This window comes from Penaeus japonicus, unplaced genomic scaffold (assembly GCF_977035675.1).
Source record: "Penaeus japonicus unplaced genomic scaffold, GWHDUDI00000001_assembly GWHDUDI00000006, whole genome shotgun sequence".
Classification (NCBI taxonomy): domain Eukaryota; kingdom Metazoa; phylum Arthropoda; class Malacostraca; order Decapoda; family Penaeidae; genus Penaeus; species Penaeus japonicus.
Genome location: NW_028234408.1, coordinates 6,365,057 through 6,382,556, shown reverse-complemented (window position 1 = coordinate 6,382,556; position 17,500 = coordinate 6,365,057). Strand labels below are relative to the sequence as shown.

General features: G+C 35.7%; 1 protein-coding gene across 1 annotated transcript in view; it reads right to left on the bottom strand.

Annotated features, from left to right (window-relative positions):
* Nucleotides 1-7,130: 7,130 nt before the first annotated feature.
* The window catches only part of ari-1 (E3 ubiquitin-protein ligase ariadne-1), a 17,360-nt gene continuing 6,990 nt past the window's right edge, over nt 7,131-17,500 (bottom strand). The window contains exons 3-9 of the mRNA XM_043015064.2: nt 16,007-16,072; nt 15,618-15,833; nt 13,275-13,496; nt 12,002-12,132; nt 10,572-10,776; nt 10,173-10,399; nt 7,131-7,300 (exon numbers count right to left, since the gene is read on the bottom strand). Of these exons, the coding sequence (XP_042870998.1) occupies nt 7,216-7,300; nt 10,173-10,399; nt 10,572-10,776; nt 12,002-12,132; nt 13,275-13,496; nt 15,618-15,833; nt 16,007-16,072 (1,152 nt within the window). The 3' untranslated portion in view covers nt 7,131-7,215. The remainder of the gene's footprint in view (nt 7,301-10,172; nt 10,400-10,571; nt 10,777-12,001; nt 12,133-13,274; nt 13,497-15,617; nt 15,834-16,006; nt 16,073-17,500) is intronic.

The window sequence follows — 17,500 nt, the reverse complement described above, 5'->3', positions numbered from 1 at the left end:
TTCAACTTGAATCATACAATATGTACAGAAAAAGTATTCTATCTAATAAATGAAAGGAAGTGTGGAAGGAAGTTTTTTCTCTTTTTCTTTTGTATATGTGATGAGGTGTGGCTTGTGAAAATGGATAATGCGGCTAAGCTTTTTCTTCTTCTTTTTAAGAGTGTGAATGTATGTGTACAAGAGTGCATATAAAACTATATGTATGTGTACGTACGTGTGCATATCTGTGTGTTTGTTTTCCTTACATACATAGAATGTACTTACTTTTCTATTTTTGTTTATGTGTATATATGCACATGTATCCTCTTACAAAAGCAGATCAATCAATCTGTCTTGAGTACATCATAGAAAAAACAAAAAACAAAAAAACAAAAACAAGTTGCTTAATACTGGGAACCAAACAATATAGTTGAAGCTAAGGCAAAGAGGCGATATCATATTCTCATGATATAAGCTAAACACATGACAGCATTAGTCATTACCAGCCCTGGAATAACATAACGTGACTTGTATACGCACAGTGTAGCTGTATAATCTTTAAAGCACCAGATATCTACCAACCACTTAGTCCTCCATTAGAACTATCCACTGGATGTGACTACTGTAAGCCATTTCCCTCCAACCCCCCACCCCCTGAAAAGCAGCCCGTTCGGTTTTAAAAAAGTACTCTTATCACTTTGATACTCGACCTTTTGGTGGGTTCCTTCTTCTCGGAACATCAACTTTCATAATCCTGTGCAAAACAAGATACTTTAGAGATTTCTTGATTGAAAAAAAAAAAGAAAAAAGAAAAGGTAAAATTAATAGAACTTGTAAAAAGGATTGGGTGGGAAGGAAAGATGGGTGGAAAACTGGAAAGAAAAGGGAAGAGGGGATAAATTCACGTTATCCTGAGATTTCAAAGATGATGTTTATGCTCAAGGGAAAAATCCTGACTGGAGAATGATCATACGAGAAGAACAAGAAAAAAAAACAAAAAAACATAAGAGTACAATCCTAAGTGACTTTTATTTATTTAATAGTAATTTTTTTTTGTTTGTTTTCTTTGTGTGTGTATGTAAAATAGCCAACATGAGCAATGAATAGTACTGCTTCTAAAACACCTTCTGCACTAATCAAGTCTGATTTGTAGGAACTGAATTACTATGAAGGCATTTTGCTTTTAACTGTGTTCCAAAGAAAGACCAATGTCTGCATCACTACACAGTATTTGATCATGCTTACTGATAATACAATATCTGGCGTCTGTTGAGCAAATAAACTTTTCCAACCTTACTCTCAGTTAGCTGGATAGTCAATGCAAAGAACTCTTCAAGTAAAAACGGAGAATTACCCACTGTATGAAAACCTAGGGAATGGAAAAGGTCATGATTTTTTTTCTTCGGAAGTATATCTCCTAGTAGGCTGCCAATGCAAGGACAACTGCCTGACTTCTCTCCCCCAAAATAGAAAAAAAAACAAAAAAACTTTTCACACGTACAGTCTTATGATCATGTTAATCCAACACACTCTTGCTTTTAAGGGAAGTTACGAAAAAAGAAAGAAAGAAAGAAAGAAAGAAGAAGCACAACTAGTGAGCATTTCTGACCACATTCCTCCACACTATGAGAATGAAATGGGAACAATTCTAGAGCTACCATACACTAAAGTTCTTCATGTACCAAAACCTGTATTTAATTTCAGTAATAGGGTAAGTAATGGCAGATATGTAGAAATTATGATAATGAAGAAAAGAAGAGAGAAAAATAAAGAAAAAGATAAAAAGGTCTAAAAAAAAAATCTTTATTACTACATATTAGTAAGTAAATACAAAATGCTCACAAATGTACCTAAAAGTGCTCAAATACCTTTAACTACTTTTTTTTTTAAATTTTCTCTTCTTTAATTTCTCTATACTTTGTTACCATCATTCTTTCTTGTCTATTTTCTATTATTATCATTATCATTATTATTAATTTTATTTTTTACTGATATGCCCATTGCACACTAACTGCAAATTAGCTCAGGGTCACTGAGTTGACAATTCACCGTGATTTGGGTTTCAGAAAAAAAGTAAAAGAAACGTTACTGCATGCATCTCTAAATCCTCCTGAAGACAGCATTGTAACACTTCACATCTGCATAAAATCTGAAGAATATCAACAAGTATAACAGAGGAACACTCTTAAAATTGTCCACTAGAGAAGGTAGTGGAGTCATTCATCAACATGCGTCATCAACAATGCACTTGTAAATAAAAAATAAATAAATAAAATAAAAGAAAAGAACAAAAAAATCCCAGTGTTCCTTGTTTATCATATTCATACTATGTATAATATCTATTACTCTCTCTGTGAAAAATAACCATTGTGTCAACTAATAAATACAAGATACTAAGCAAATTCATCACTGATATAAAGCTTATTCCCTCTGGAAAATATGGAAAGAAGTAACAACAGAGACAAAAAGTATCTGGAGAGAGAAAAGTTAATGAGGAGAAGACAGAGGAGATAGAGGAGGAGGAGGAGGAGGAGGAGAAGAAAACAGAGGAGGAGAAGACAATGAAGTAACAAATCAAACTTTCCCAATATTTCTCAAGTTCAACCAGAGCACTTCCTTTCCCTCTAACCACTAAAGTTGCAGCACTCCTTGACAGGCCTTAATAAATCCAGGCCAAAGATACATTACATCTATTTATGTATTTATTATTTTTTTTTTAATAGAATTATTTTTTTTATAGGTTTTTGTTTTTTTCCCTCTATACCACCACTTGGTGCTTTTACCTACAGCAAGAAAGAAGACTAAATAATAATCATAATAAGAGTGGCTTATGGAAAATATGATACATAATAAAAAGATGATAAAAATATACTAAATAAAAAAAAGACTTTCTTTTAAATACATACCAAGTGTCAAAACATTGAAGACAATTGCAATTTCAATACTATTAATTAATCATCATCAACATGACAATAATTCTCTAACAATAATAATAATAATGACCATAAAAAATAATAATAACAATAAAATAATCCAACCACCAACTTTCTGTTCTAAACGACTCTTGGAATCATCAACGTCCCAATATCTGCAGACTAAGAGCTGGCTCTAAGCGAAAGCATTCTACTGCACTGTCAAGGATTGCTGAAAAATCACAGAATCACCTTGAATCTAAAAGAAAGAAACAAGTCTTACACAGATATACCAAGCAGTACTGCATACAACTGCTATTTTCTTCATTATAAAAAGAAAAGTAAAGATCAGAATGTTCAACAAATTCCAAGACTAAAGGTCTTTACATAAGTGAGTTTCTTTTTAGGAGAAAAAAGAAAAATGAAAGTGTGAGAGGACATAGAGAAATATATCCTTTGAAGACAGAGCCGCTATGTAAGACGTGATAAGCGCTCTCAAAGCAAAGCATAATTCAATTTCATTTATGCTCTGTTACATTCACTTCAAACATAACAAAGTATCCAGAGTGCATATATTACCAAGCTTAACAGACTTCGTAAACCTGTCTACATACCTACATACCATCTTCGGGTGTGTGTACATATGGCTTGTAACTATCCTTAGAGGGCCATATTTTTTCTAATTAACATTTCTTATATTTCTTTGATGTAAAGACTTTCTAAGCAATCACTTTCTTTGAAGATTTTTTTATGATATTTCAGGTATAACTGCTGTAAACAATTCATGAACTGAAACCACAATCATCTGCAACAGAGAAAACCAATAATGAAAGTATGGGAACCAAATGTGCTTCAAATATAGGAAAGCAGCATTTCCTCCGTGAAAAATCAACACCTAATGGCAACCATCCATCTGTTAAGCCTAACATACAATAACATCAGAACCACAGACAACAAGAAACAAAACTTTTGAAAGAAATAAGCAAATCTTAGGGGAACTCCTTTACAGAGCCACCTACCACTTTTCATGACCTATACCAGCTAACAGTTTCCATAAAGAGGTCTCAATAATACTGGATGTCTTGTTGGAACTGTTATAGACTTTACAGTGCCATTTCTAGGTTGCTTTATATCATACAATAATTCTAATATTACCTGACAGTCCTCAAGTCTTTTTTAGACATGTGGAGAGAAACTGAATTTTTAAAAGATCTACCAATTTTTTTTTTTTTTTGCAAGAGTATTCAATACCCATTGCTACTTCATTGTGATGGGCAAAATGCGACAATATGTGAGATGTTATGGTTATTTTACATAACTTTAACCTAAAATAAAATAATGGTTCACTCAGCATTCTGTATCCAGTTATCTTAAATTTTCTTATGCACATCTTCCCCTATATACATATATATTCTTTTCTCAACATGGGGCACAATTATGAAATTTCACTCTACAATCCTGCAGATTCATTTTCAATTCATTTTTAAAAACAAGGTCAGTAACAAAGCTGCAGCAACACACACAGAAATACCTGCCTGATGAGCACATAACATACAATATTGTGGGAGGTATAAATCTGAACAGAAAGAGCAAAGGAGAAAGAAAGAGAAAAGAGAGCAGCCTGATGGTTGTTAGTGTAGAGAGAATAACAATTTCATCAACTGATAGACCGCACCTTCACTTCTATTTCTTCTGCTCTTGGATGACTTTATCTGGTGCTCAAACACTGATGGGAAAGATTCAATAGAAACAAGTACTGTCATTTGGAGAGATGAGAGAGAAATAATAGAGGACTTTCTTCAGTTCCTGGGGCTGCCTCTCTTCTATCTCCTCAAACAAAGTATCTTCATAAAGCTTTTGACCTAGTTCTCATTCCTTCAGTTTCTAACCAGGATATTCTATAAAGCCTGAACTCCAGATGCCCTAAATGCCATTTCTAATTAAAGTCCCCTAGATCTCAAGGCCTAAAAACCAATACAAAAAAAAAAAAAGGAAAAAAAAAAAAATCTTGATGTTAACCTGTTGATGATGGGTGACATGATATCACATCTTGTGGTGATGCTATGTCACATCACAGCTTTTTGGATGGCCGACACACTGGGTAATCGTGCACGTAGTGGGTGGCTGTGGCCTGAGCATTTTGAAATACCCAGCGTTAAGACCCAGCACAGCAAAAACTGCCCTGGCATTTTCGGGTTAAACAAGTACAGATCATACATTTGTGATATTTTAAAATACTGTAAAATCCTTCCACTGATGACATAAATTGCTTCTTATATGTAAATTGTAAGCACCTTTTTCTTATGAAAATGGGATTTCTTGTCAACAGATTGGATTCACTACAGACCTTAATCTCAGGTGGTCGCTCTGCACCTTTGATTTTAAAACCAATTATAAAGTATGTCGTGGCCACTGGTTGTATTATGATAATTGACATAATATTCTTTCAACTTTCATAGTATCAAAAATAGAAAGAAAATGTGAGCATTACAGTGGTCACAGCTTCACTAAATCAACTTGAAATTTGAATTTCACAATTCCCCCCCCTTCCCAATCTTTAAATTAACATAATATATGAAACATTATAAGAATTTGCCATCTCTTTTTAATAACAAACTCTGGGAAATTGCCACCTCATGCAGACATATATAATCCTACTAACAAAGAAAGTACTTCCCTGTTTAGGAAAACAGACAGAGGCAAAACACAAAAAGCATGCAAAAGGTCCTATGATGGCTAATGCAAAAACAGCATCACCCTCTGAAAATGCACTGACCGCGACTAACCTCCTCCTACATCCCTTCCTTCCTTTTTCTTCTGACCGCAAATTTCTTTGTGATATTCAATTGCTATTTCTATTTCTTCCCCCAAAGAATATCCATCCCATTCACCTAACTTAGCAGATGTTGCCTTGTACCATGCATATTGTCCAAAAAATAAAAACTTATTGAAAAAAAGACTGACTGACAGTAATAGTATCACTCCAGTTTCAAAAATGGCTGACAAATGAGTGTATGTATATAAGATACATAAATTTTGTGTGTGTGTGTGTGTGTGTGTGTGTGTGTGTGTGTGTGTGTGTGTGTGTGTGTGTGATTGTGTGTGTGTGTGTGATTGTGTGTGTGTGTGTGATTGTGTGTGTGTGTGTGTGTGTGATTGTGTGTGTGTGTGTGATTGTGTGTGTGTGTGATTGTGTGTGTGTGTGTGATTGTGTGTGTGTGTGTGTGTGTGTGTGTGTGTGTGTGTGTGTGTGTGTGTGTGTGTGTGTGTGTGTGTGTGTGTGTGTGTGTGTGTGTGTGTGTGTGTGTGTGTGTGTGTGTGTGTGTGTGTGTGTGTGTGTGTGTGTGTGTGTGTGTGTGTGTGTGTGCATGATTGTACATGTTTATCTATATATAAAATATACATACAAGTGTTACAGCATGGTACATGAAAGATGTTCCCCCTACTAATCCTGATGCATTTAGTCTGGTTCTACAAGTGTGGAATGTAATTTTGGACAGCAAAATTTTGACATTTCAACTCATCCAACTCTCGTCATGATGTCTAATAAGTTCTCATAATGAGAATAATAATTGATAAAAAGTATATACATATATCTAGATATATATCTATATCTATAGATATATATCTAGATACATATCAATTTATATATCTTTATCTTTATGTATATATGTATATGTGTGTGTATATATATGTAAGTGTATGTGTGTATATATATATATATATATATATATATATATATATATATATATATATATATATATATATATATATATATATATATACATATGTAGATATGTAGATATGTAGATATGTACATATATACATATGTACATATATACATATATACATACATACATACATGCATATGTACATACATACATACATACATACATACATACGTATATACATATATACATATATATACATATATATATATACATATATATATATATATATATATAAAAACACACACACACACGGACAAGTGTTGAAAGGATTGAATGCAAAATTGGCTTCTTAAGTCTTCCCTTTGTGATCCCCTGCTCAAAAATTGTTTTGAAGTATATTATTATTGTTGGTTAAGGTTAACTGTTTATGACTACAATTCCTTAAAAGCTGAAAATCATCTTTTACAAGCACACCTTCAGTTTTTTTTCTTGCTCAGTAATCTCGAAGATATTGTCCAACTAAACATTTGAAAACTTCTTTTCTTTTTCTTCATATTTATTCTCTTCGTTCTCTCTATTGTTTTCTATTTAATTGACACATGACTGTATAATTATCACACCCTGTGCATATGAATTCAAGGTCATTGTATAATTTATAACTCTGTATACTCCCACCAGTCTTTCTCGTAACCCTCGTGGACGTGTTCCAGCAATTTTCTACGACGTTGATCACAGTACCTGCAAGAGAAGCGGAGAATGAGTATTTTCTTTTTCACGTGCAGTAGTACATGAGAAATTGCTTCAAATAGCAGTGAAAGGTTGGGAGGATTTGCTTTTTTAATGCACTGTATTTTACCGTGTTTAGGATGTACTTTCTTTCAGTTTGAAAAATTGAAAAACTTTAGTATCATAATGATGTTCCAAGTTTTTGACCACCCTAGACAGGCAGTGCATTATCAAAATTCAAATCCATTTATCATAGCTTATACAAAATAAGTCATGATAAAAAGACAACAGATGTTCCTTTTGGACACTGTTTCTTATCCTTTTTGAGTAAGTGTCCTAAATTTCTGTCCATACGAACTATAAAGAACACAATTAAATTCAACATAAAATGACGCATCTTCTGGTTGTCAACTTATCTGACAAAACAATAGAAAAGTGATGAAAGTAGTCATGGCCAGTTCTATTTTATGAAGCAATGACATTACACACAACCACCCAATCAAATACCTTAGCAACCCAAATTCTCTTTGTTAACCAAAGGTAGAGGTATTGCTTTAAGGGAACATTCTTAAACTTCATTCTGACATTGTAAAACATTAGATTTATTTGTTAACACAATAAGTGACATATCATGCACTTTCTCTAGTAAACAGTATCTCTTTGGCATGTGTACAGAAGAAAAAGTGGTCACAGCACAATTAATTCAACTTGATTTTTAAATTCCACAATTTCCAACCCCCCATCTTTAACCCATTCGTGTCAAGCGACATGAATGGGATTATTTTGCTTCCACTGGATGATGTTCTTTCCCGTCAAGATCTATCCCTCAACACATACATTTTACATTGTTGCGTATGTATATAATCATAGGAGTTCCATTTGTATAGGCACTCCTTTATTCACTTGTGAATATAATGTAAACACAAAGAAATACCTCCTAGATGAGGAAGGGGTCAAAGGGACCCAACTGGTCCATGGCCCTAGCTGGCAGAGGTGATTTATTGGATAGCACCAAGTAAGTAAGTAAGTACTCAATGGGATGGACAAATTGTTGCCTACTCAATGCAGCCTTCCAGCTATTTGTAATGAGCCCCTGCATTTAGTAGCAAGGTAGTCAACTCTATGTCAGTGCAACTCTCTCATTAAGTCAGTTTGTTATAATATGATCCTGCTTTTGGTATACAGTCCTATTAGCATTCCTTGCTGCTGCCATCTCCAAGACAGCATTTTGTGGTGTTCCTACATACGGCAGAAAGGGCCCCGCCTACTTCCTACAAATATAGTTCCCTGTACTCATAAATTTGGTTGGCTGCCCCTTTCATCTGCCTGTTCTTTCTGCCACTGCCATACCCTCTGTGCTGCATCTTCAGTGTTTGATTTTGTGCTTTGCCCTACCTGCAGCCAATGACTAGCCATTGCCTGTGGGTATCGTCAGGAGGAGGGCAGCACCCTGATCTCTATCCTCCCTGGCTAGTATATTTTCAAGAAGCAGTTTCCAAAGCAGGTTAGGAGGTAAGGCTGATTGGGTTACTCCCTTCATAGAAATTTGTGACCTTTTAAAATCTCTTTTTGTACTTTGCACAAGCAGTTGCAGCCCTGGGTTGCTCCTTCTCACAATCTCATGCCCTGGGGGGGCAAGTGGAGGAAATCACCCACCAGGTCGAGGACATGGCTCCAGAGAATAGGAGAAAAAGTGGACAATATTCCTTCTTTCATCTGCATCTTATGACCGTAATTAAGTGGGTCATGGTCCCATTGCCAATCAGCTGCTGAGCTATGCTTTAACATCTACATTCCTCTGGTCATTTAACCCCTCAATGTGACATCACATCATGGCTTGGCTGGTCTTCCTGCTGGTGATGTGAGTGCCACATCATAGCATTTGTCTGGATGACTCACTGAGTGATAGGGCATGTGCTGGCTGGCTGCCATCTCAGTGGACAAATATCCCTTGTCATTAGGCCTGTGCATTTTGAAATACCCCAGTGAAATGTCCAGGTTGATAAAAGATTGCCCCGTTGTTAATGGGTTAATCGCCAGAGGTCTGTAAGATGGACCCATTTATGAATAGGTACAATGATCAGCTCCTCAGAGAAATTCCCTTAATGGCAATAACTGGGAGGCCATACAAGTGCATCTGAGCTTCCTTTTTCAATTTGAGTCATTTTCTTATTACTGTAGATTACTCAACACTCAGCTGTCATTACTTCTCCCTTTAGCCAGTCTCATAGTTTATATCATTCATTGATGTTCATGTATATTTCTCTAATAGCAGTGTTGCTACTCCCCTCCCATAATAATCATTTTTAAACTCTTTCATATTTTGTCAATGTATCACAAATAATGATATAGAAAAAGACTTAGACTATGTTTTGCTACGATGTTACAATACAAGCTATGGAGTAGAGGTAAATCAACAATTATTACTTCTATTTTCAATTTAACCTGTTCACAAAGGATGACGTGATATCACATCACGTGGTGGCAGCACTTGACACTGGGGATGCAATATCACACCATGGCTTTTTGTATGGCCAACATGCTGGGTGATCATATTTTGTAATACTCCACCATTGTGTCCAGGCAGAGTCAAAACCGTCCTGATGTTGATGTGTTCAGAAATTAGACTTTGCCTAGATTGGCACTATCTAAGTAATATCTTAGTAAAAGTGGAAATTCAACTCTATTCTCCATGTATATTATAAAATAAAATTAAATCAATATAAAAAAGTACATGATACCTTTTAAGTCTGTCAACTTTTCATGTAAGAATAAATTGGAAAAAAAAAGAAAAAAAGTCAAACTTTACGATGATACTATACACAATTACAGCTGGACAAAAACTATTCAAGATGATGCATTAAAAGATGCAAGTATTACTAACCTGTATTTATCTTGAACTTTTTGTTTGATATCTGCCAAATTTTCCTGGGTTATGTCACGCTCTAAATATTCACTGAGCGTTTCTGTGGCACTTTCGACATCCTTCTGATTATCTTCAAATATCACGGACTGGTTGTTCTTGCGCAGATAGTAGGCAAACACATATGTGTACATGAGAGTTTGCCGACAATCGCACAGGATGTCGACTGCTTTCTTTAGGAACTGAACCTGAAAGAGTAATTTGGATCAGTCTCAGAGTAATCAATGAAAAGACTTCTTCAACAGGTCAAAAAGACCTTTCTATATGGTAGGAAATTTTGCCCTGATATTATGAATAATTAATATTAATATCTTTAAAAAAATGCATACATGATCACAGTCAAATAAGTGGAAATCATACCTCAATCCACGACATATTGTGTTGCTGCATCTCTTCCATCTTCTCCTTGACGGCCGCGTAGAGCTTGTTCTCGAACTTAAGGGACTGCATGTGGTTCATGTAGCGGTTGCAGTAGAACAGATAGCGCTGGAGGGCTGCTCGGGACTTCTCCTGGGCATCTCGGGCCTGCTTGGCCTCGTCCTCATCGTATCTGTTACACGAGTACCTGGGAAAGGAAGGAATAAAGTTCCTCTAAGATTTGCATGATAAATAAGCAGACCCTCCACCTGTAGGCCTTGAGGAAGTTATATTCTCAGGTGGGACAGAAGCTGCAATGACAAACATAAATGAAGTTTGTGGATCTCCTCTCATATGATACAGACATTTTGACTTATTCATTTGGTTCTGTTCTTGAGGTTACGAAGAATAGATTCTGCACAGACTCAAACTCAAAGCTAAATTGATCGATCAATCAATCAATCAATCTCTCTCTCACAATCATTAACCCATTCGCGCCGGTTGACGTGCTGACACGTGGTCGAAAAAAGCCCCGGACCCGGGTGACGTCCTGGCACGGGCTACATTTTCGGCCCGCGCGCCGGGAGGCCAGTAGCGACGTGCTGAAACGTCCGCATTAGAATGATAGATTATTCTTAGTACAATTCGATTTTCATACTTGATTTGTCTTAGCTACTTTAGTTTACCCTTCTAAATAGTAGAAAATGGGATATAACGTAATATGAATGACGTCACAGGTACATACGTAATCTTGATTATGGCATGGTGATTTCTGTTTCTGATTTGTTGAATATGATGATCTGAGTCGAAAGACTATCGTAAAATCAATTATAATTGGCCGAGGAATAAAAACAAATAAAATAAAATAAAATTATATAACATCTTTTTGTTGCCCCAATAAAAGAAAATGACACTTGAAAAAACATTGCTGTTACTTGCATTCACTTGTATGCACATGTATGGTTGTTCATATTCTCTTTCTTTTCTTTTAGGAAGAAAAAAAAAAAAAGAAAAAAAAAAAAAAACTATGTTTGTTACCTCACTAGAAGAATGCTTCCATTTCCCATTGGTATTACAACATAGGAGTAAAGAATATGGAAAATGTTCAATAGAATAACACTAAAAAAACAGTGCTGTAACATCTTTTTCGACTGATATACCTCCTCTGAACATAGCACTACTTTCTGCACATGTCTACACTTTAGACGCAATCACGCAAACCATAAGGATAGGGTGGGTGAAAAACGCTCTGCGAGCGTCCGCGCGCAGCAGGAAAACACCCCGGGACGGGCGGTTGCGCGCTTGAAATCTTCCCGGCATGATCGGGAGTAGGCGAAATTCCGCCCCGGCGTGAATGGGTTAAGGAAAACTAAAAGAAAAAAAAAAGAAAAGAAAAGAAAAACAACAATAAACAGATCAAATAAGATACCCACCATGATGATCCATGGGGTTCCCAGGGTCCAAGGCACACCCAGCAGAAGTCAGCCTTACAGCTCTGGTTTTTACACACCATGTGGTTGCAGCCTCCATCCTTCTCGATGGTCACTTTGCACTTTGGACACTCCTGGAATGGTACATGGATGTTTATATGATCAAGTGTCATTTATTAAAGTTTTGGTGAAAAGACTTGACACTCCCAACTTTATGCTTCCTCAACATATGGCAAATCGATAATTCAATTCTTTATATTCAAATATTGTATACTATCTTAATTAGTGATTCTCACAGAGCAAATTCCATACTCCCACGTCCAAAATTAACTTACTGTATGGTTATCATTAATCTGCTTTCAGTATCTTGCTTTTCTTTGCAAAATAAAATTTTCAAATCGCCTGGACATAGTCATCAACAATTACTACAATTTGCCATCCCCTACAGAGCATGCCAACTGTAATTTTGCTAATAAAAAGATACTAAAACAAATTTATTTTCCTGGTGGCAACTCAACATATTTCGTGGTGTGGTTACAACTATGATAGTACAAATATTAATCAATAATTTCATCTTAGGATTGAATCTTTCCAGAAGAATTACATAGCTGTATCTATGGCAGTGAGATAAGCTTCAAATTGTTTTTCCTGATATTTGGTTTATGCTTCAATTCCATCAGGAATCATTTATTCAAATAAACAACCTTTTCTTGTACTTTCCAGTAAGTATCATCATACTTGCACAAGTTACACCACAAGTTTCCTTCCCCGTAGTAGACATTTCTATTCCAACATGGCTTTTATTTCCTACAGCAATTATAAATGCAAGATTAAAAGATTTCTCCATAATCTAAAAAATATTAATGGGGTCAGAATACTTTTGTACTTCATTTTTTGTTCAAAATACAAGCTATCTATTTCTTCAACTGTGTAACTAATGCATCACACCAAAAGCTAATAGTATCACTTTGCATATATCTCATCAAAGACTCATATATCAAACCAAAAGTCTAGAAAATAAAAGAAAACACAAGATCTTAACCCTTTAACAGCGGATGATTTTGCATTTATGTCATGGCTTTGTTGGGCCATTTTCATGAGCGATTATGTTTAACCCTTCCGTCTCGGAAGGGTTAAACATGAAACTATTCTACACACCTCTTTTATCAAATATTTTGACGATCCAAAACATTTTTGGTGCTGGTCAATTCAAGCAATTCTATGTCGGCTAAAAACTAACCTTCATATCAGCATGCCTTCCTTAACCCACTCGTACCTTCGTGTTAGCAGCGATCCAGTTGGAGGTTTCCGAGTCATCGTCGCACTTCTTGATCCAACGCTTGAGGAGGTGGCACTTAACTGGGTCATGCCAGTTCTCACCACAGTTGAAGCAGAACACCTTACGGCACTTGCACATGACGGGCCGGGCATCTGGGTATTGCACCTTGATCGCATAGTTGCAGTCGGGGTATGGACACCAACGCAATAAACGGTTACACTGCAAATAGATTTTTAGAAAATAAAAATTTACTGTTTGCCAAATAATTATATTTTTAGATGCTTGATCAGTTTAGAAAAAAATATATATCTAAATCTAAAATGAAACACTTCATGTGATATCTCATAGAAAATGAAAGAAACAAAATAAGCACACACACATTATGAAAATCTTTCAATTTCATCTTCAACTTTTATGTACCTATCAGATCCCTAGATATATGAGAACTATATATGTGCCTATTCATCCAACTGGTATAACCCATTGCAGGCACTGCCACACACATTTACTCTGATTTTTAAAACTATTTAATAAACTCTATATTGTAAAATTCACTGCTTTCCTCTTTCACTTCTAATCAATAAAATACTGATAAGCATGCCTAATAAAGAGGACTGCCGCATTCTGGTTCAATCAAAGCACTTGCCACTCAATGGGCTTCAGGTGTCGAGTATTGGGGATAGACTGATTTTGAATATTAACCAATAAGCCCGTAATGGTGGGTGCCATGATATCACACCATGTGTTGGCAGCACTTGCCACCAGTGATGCAATATCACGTCATGGCTTTTTGTGTGGCTGGCACTCTGGGTAATAGTGTGAGTAGAAGGTAGCCATGGCTAGAGCGGGCAAATAGCATGAGGTGTTAGGCCTATGCCCTTAAAATACCCCAGTATTAAGACAGGGTGGAGCATTTTAAAATACCCCGGCATAATATCCAGGCAGAAACGACTCCCACGCTGTAAGTCTTGAGATACATTGGTACTGGTTATCAAAGCCAGAATAGACAGACGTTAAATATTATCATGGGCTTCACATTATGTATGAATAAGGACTTGTCCATTTCAACAAGTTGTCCTCAGTCACCAAATGCCACAGGATGGGGTTAAAAATATGCAGCACACTAGAGTACTTTTGGCGATGCTGAGGTGTCCTACTGCACCAACATTCCTGAGTATCACTACTTGTAAGTATATAATGTGCAACCAATTTTGCAACTGGGAACTTGCAAAGACCAACCCAATCCTGACTGATATGGCATTCTTGAAGGAAAACTGTTCTATGATCTGGCACTTCCCTCAAAATCCTCCTTTTTCTATATGAGATTTTCATCCATTGCAATGGATCTCCACAATCCTTGTAAGTTCACTAGGTAGAAAAGCCTACTTAATCATCCAGTTAATTGCATTTTGGTTATCCTGTCACTAAGGCCAGGACCTCTTTCTGGTAGATGTGGCCACCAACTAGACTATGCCATTGTAATATGTACTGAATGACTGGTTCATAACATGGGTTTATTGCAAGGATATCTAACTGAAGGCCATAGCGTATAGGCGACATTAAATTACAGAGGTTGAAATAACATTGCCAAAGTGTATCCTAAGCACCGCTGCAACTGGTGACATGACGTCAAAGGTAAAGTGACACTATTACACCAAAATCATACAATGCCATCCTTACATATATATCTGCCCTTTGAAAACCTCTCAATATCTGCCTACCATTTCTGGGTGTCAAGTGTTGGGATTAGCTGATTCTGGGACAAACCAATATTGGAGGTCAAGTATTGATTTGATCTGGCCTCCTTAACAAACATTAAAATCAGGGTTCATGAAGACAAAGGCAGAAATACAAGAGATTTCACTTAAATCTTCAGCAGAATCATCAGTGTTGTAAAGTTATTAAATATCATTCATACCTTCATCTACATACATATTAAAACCATGAAACTAAAAAAGTGTGTACAGAACTATCACAATACAAAGTAAAAATGTTTGGGATAAATATGGTGTTTAAGGCCTGGAAAAATGAAAGTGCACAAGCGTGGTTGAGAAAAAATTCAAGTCTTAACCCACACAGGACGGGTGGTACAGCATGTGTACCGCGCATTCAAAAGCCCAGTTGACATTCAAGGCTAGAATTCCCCCGTCGGGAATGGGTTAAGGAGTGAGTCTGCGTGTGTGTGTGAAAGAGAATATCATTCCTAAGCTATTTTTCTCAACGCTTACACATCACATAAAAAGAAGAAAAGGAAATTTCTTTCTAAAGAACTAAGACCATGCGATAAAACTAAATTTCACAACTACCAACCAATGACTGAGGAAGGCTCACTGAACTCACCTCTACAAAGCTCTTGGTGATGAGATGTTGGTACTTGAGTTTGACCTTGGCATCTGTGATGAGGCGCATGACAGTCTGATCGTCAACCAGGATCGAGCACAAATGGGCAGCGCACGATATCGTCTGTCCCATGCCCTCATCGATGATCTTGGTCGTGAGGTATTCTGTCCAGCAGTTGGTGCAGAACCGGTGCCCACACTCGATGCCCGTCATCATCTGTGAGATGTGATGAGAGTAAGTGGTTGCAGAATTCACAAATGGAGACTCACCTCAGTAAGACATTGCACAAAACAGTTAATAGATATTAGATACAGCATCCCTTACCAGATTACTGAACTGTTAGATTTTACTTCTTGACAAACCAATCAAATTTATAAAGTAAGACTTACCGCAGAGGGCATGTTAAGAAAGCAGATCTCGCATTCCTCCATCCCATTACTGTTTTTGACAAGTGGCTGAAAAGAAAGAAGATTAACATCAGTAACCAGAATATATAAAGCAAAAAAGAAAGAAAGAAAAAGATAAAACTGTGATTTATGTGTTTAGTAGTGCATACAGAAGAAGAAGAAGAAGAAGAAGAAGAAGAAGAAGAAGAAGAAGAAGAAGAAGAAGAAGAAGAAGAAGAAGAAGAAGAAGAAGAAGAAAAGAAGAAAGAAGAAGAAGAAGAAGAAGAAGAAGAAGAAGAAGAAGAAGAAGAAGAAGAAGAAGAAGAAGAAGAAGAAGAAGAAGAAGAAGAAGAAGAAGAAGAAGAAGAAGAATAATTAGTCACTATCAATTATGCATACAAAAAAGAAATGAATTTGGAAGATATAGAGGAGACGGTAAGTAAAGCCCTGAAACTCACTATGTCTTACTACAGTAGTAAAAAATGTGAAATAATTTACAGTTCTCCCTTCTATGAAATGTTTCATATATCAACCTCATTGCACATGAAACTGGCATGGATATTTTTACTGAGAAGTCTTTAATAATATATATGTAAATATTCAGCAAAACTTTTTCAAAACCATGGCCAAATAAGGAGGAATTTTCACTGCCAAATCCGGATCTAAATTGCGATAAATCTGGCCAAAGAACTCAGTGGTGCTCACTGAACTACAATATCACTGTCAACATTTCCTTATACGAATAATTGGAAAGCAATAAATATGTATTGTCCACCAACTTTTCTTCACAATGTATTGAACTAAACTAAACTAAGCTATAACTAAAAAAACTGTGTCATATGTACAATATAATGTATAGTGCAGGATATTCATTCTAATATTATAATTAGTTTACTATGTATCAAGCTACTTATCTGGTAAAACAAAATTGTCATGGAAATAGTAAAAACACTTCCAGAAAACATTTTGTATGATTTAAGGCAAAATAAACATTTGCAAAAAAAATTGATATATGCCTCTGTACTCCAATTAACAAAATAAAATGCCTCAGACTCCAGTAAATGTTTGTCACTATTGCCCCACAGCATAATGCATGTTGTGGTTCTTAAGAAAAGATTAGAAAAATAATATATCATCAAATATTTACTATCTGTATTATCAGTGTTATTATCATCATTCTTTTTTTCTTTTCAAATTCAAGACCTGCCATCTAAAGAATGAAAAACATTAGGGGAATAACACAAAAATGTCAATAAACATTGGTAAAATGTTATCCCAAAATTGGACGGAGTTTTGACCAGCTGTTCCTTCAAGACGTATCCTGATTGGTGAATATTGCAGTCTATTTCTTCTGGGGTATTTCAAGGTTTTTGTCAAGTGAATAGACTTTTCATTTTAAATAACATCAATTATCCTGTTCATATACATATACATTATATATATATATATATATATATATATATATATATATATATATATATATATATATATATATAT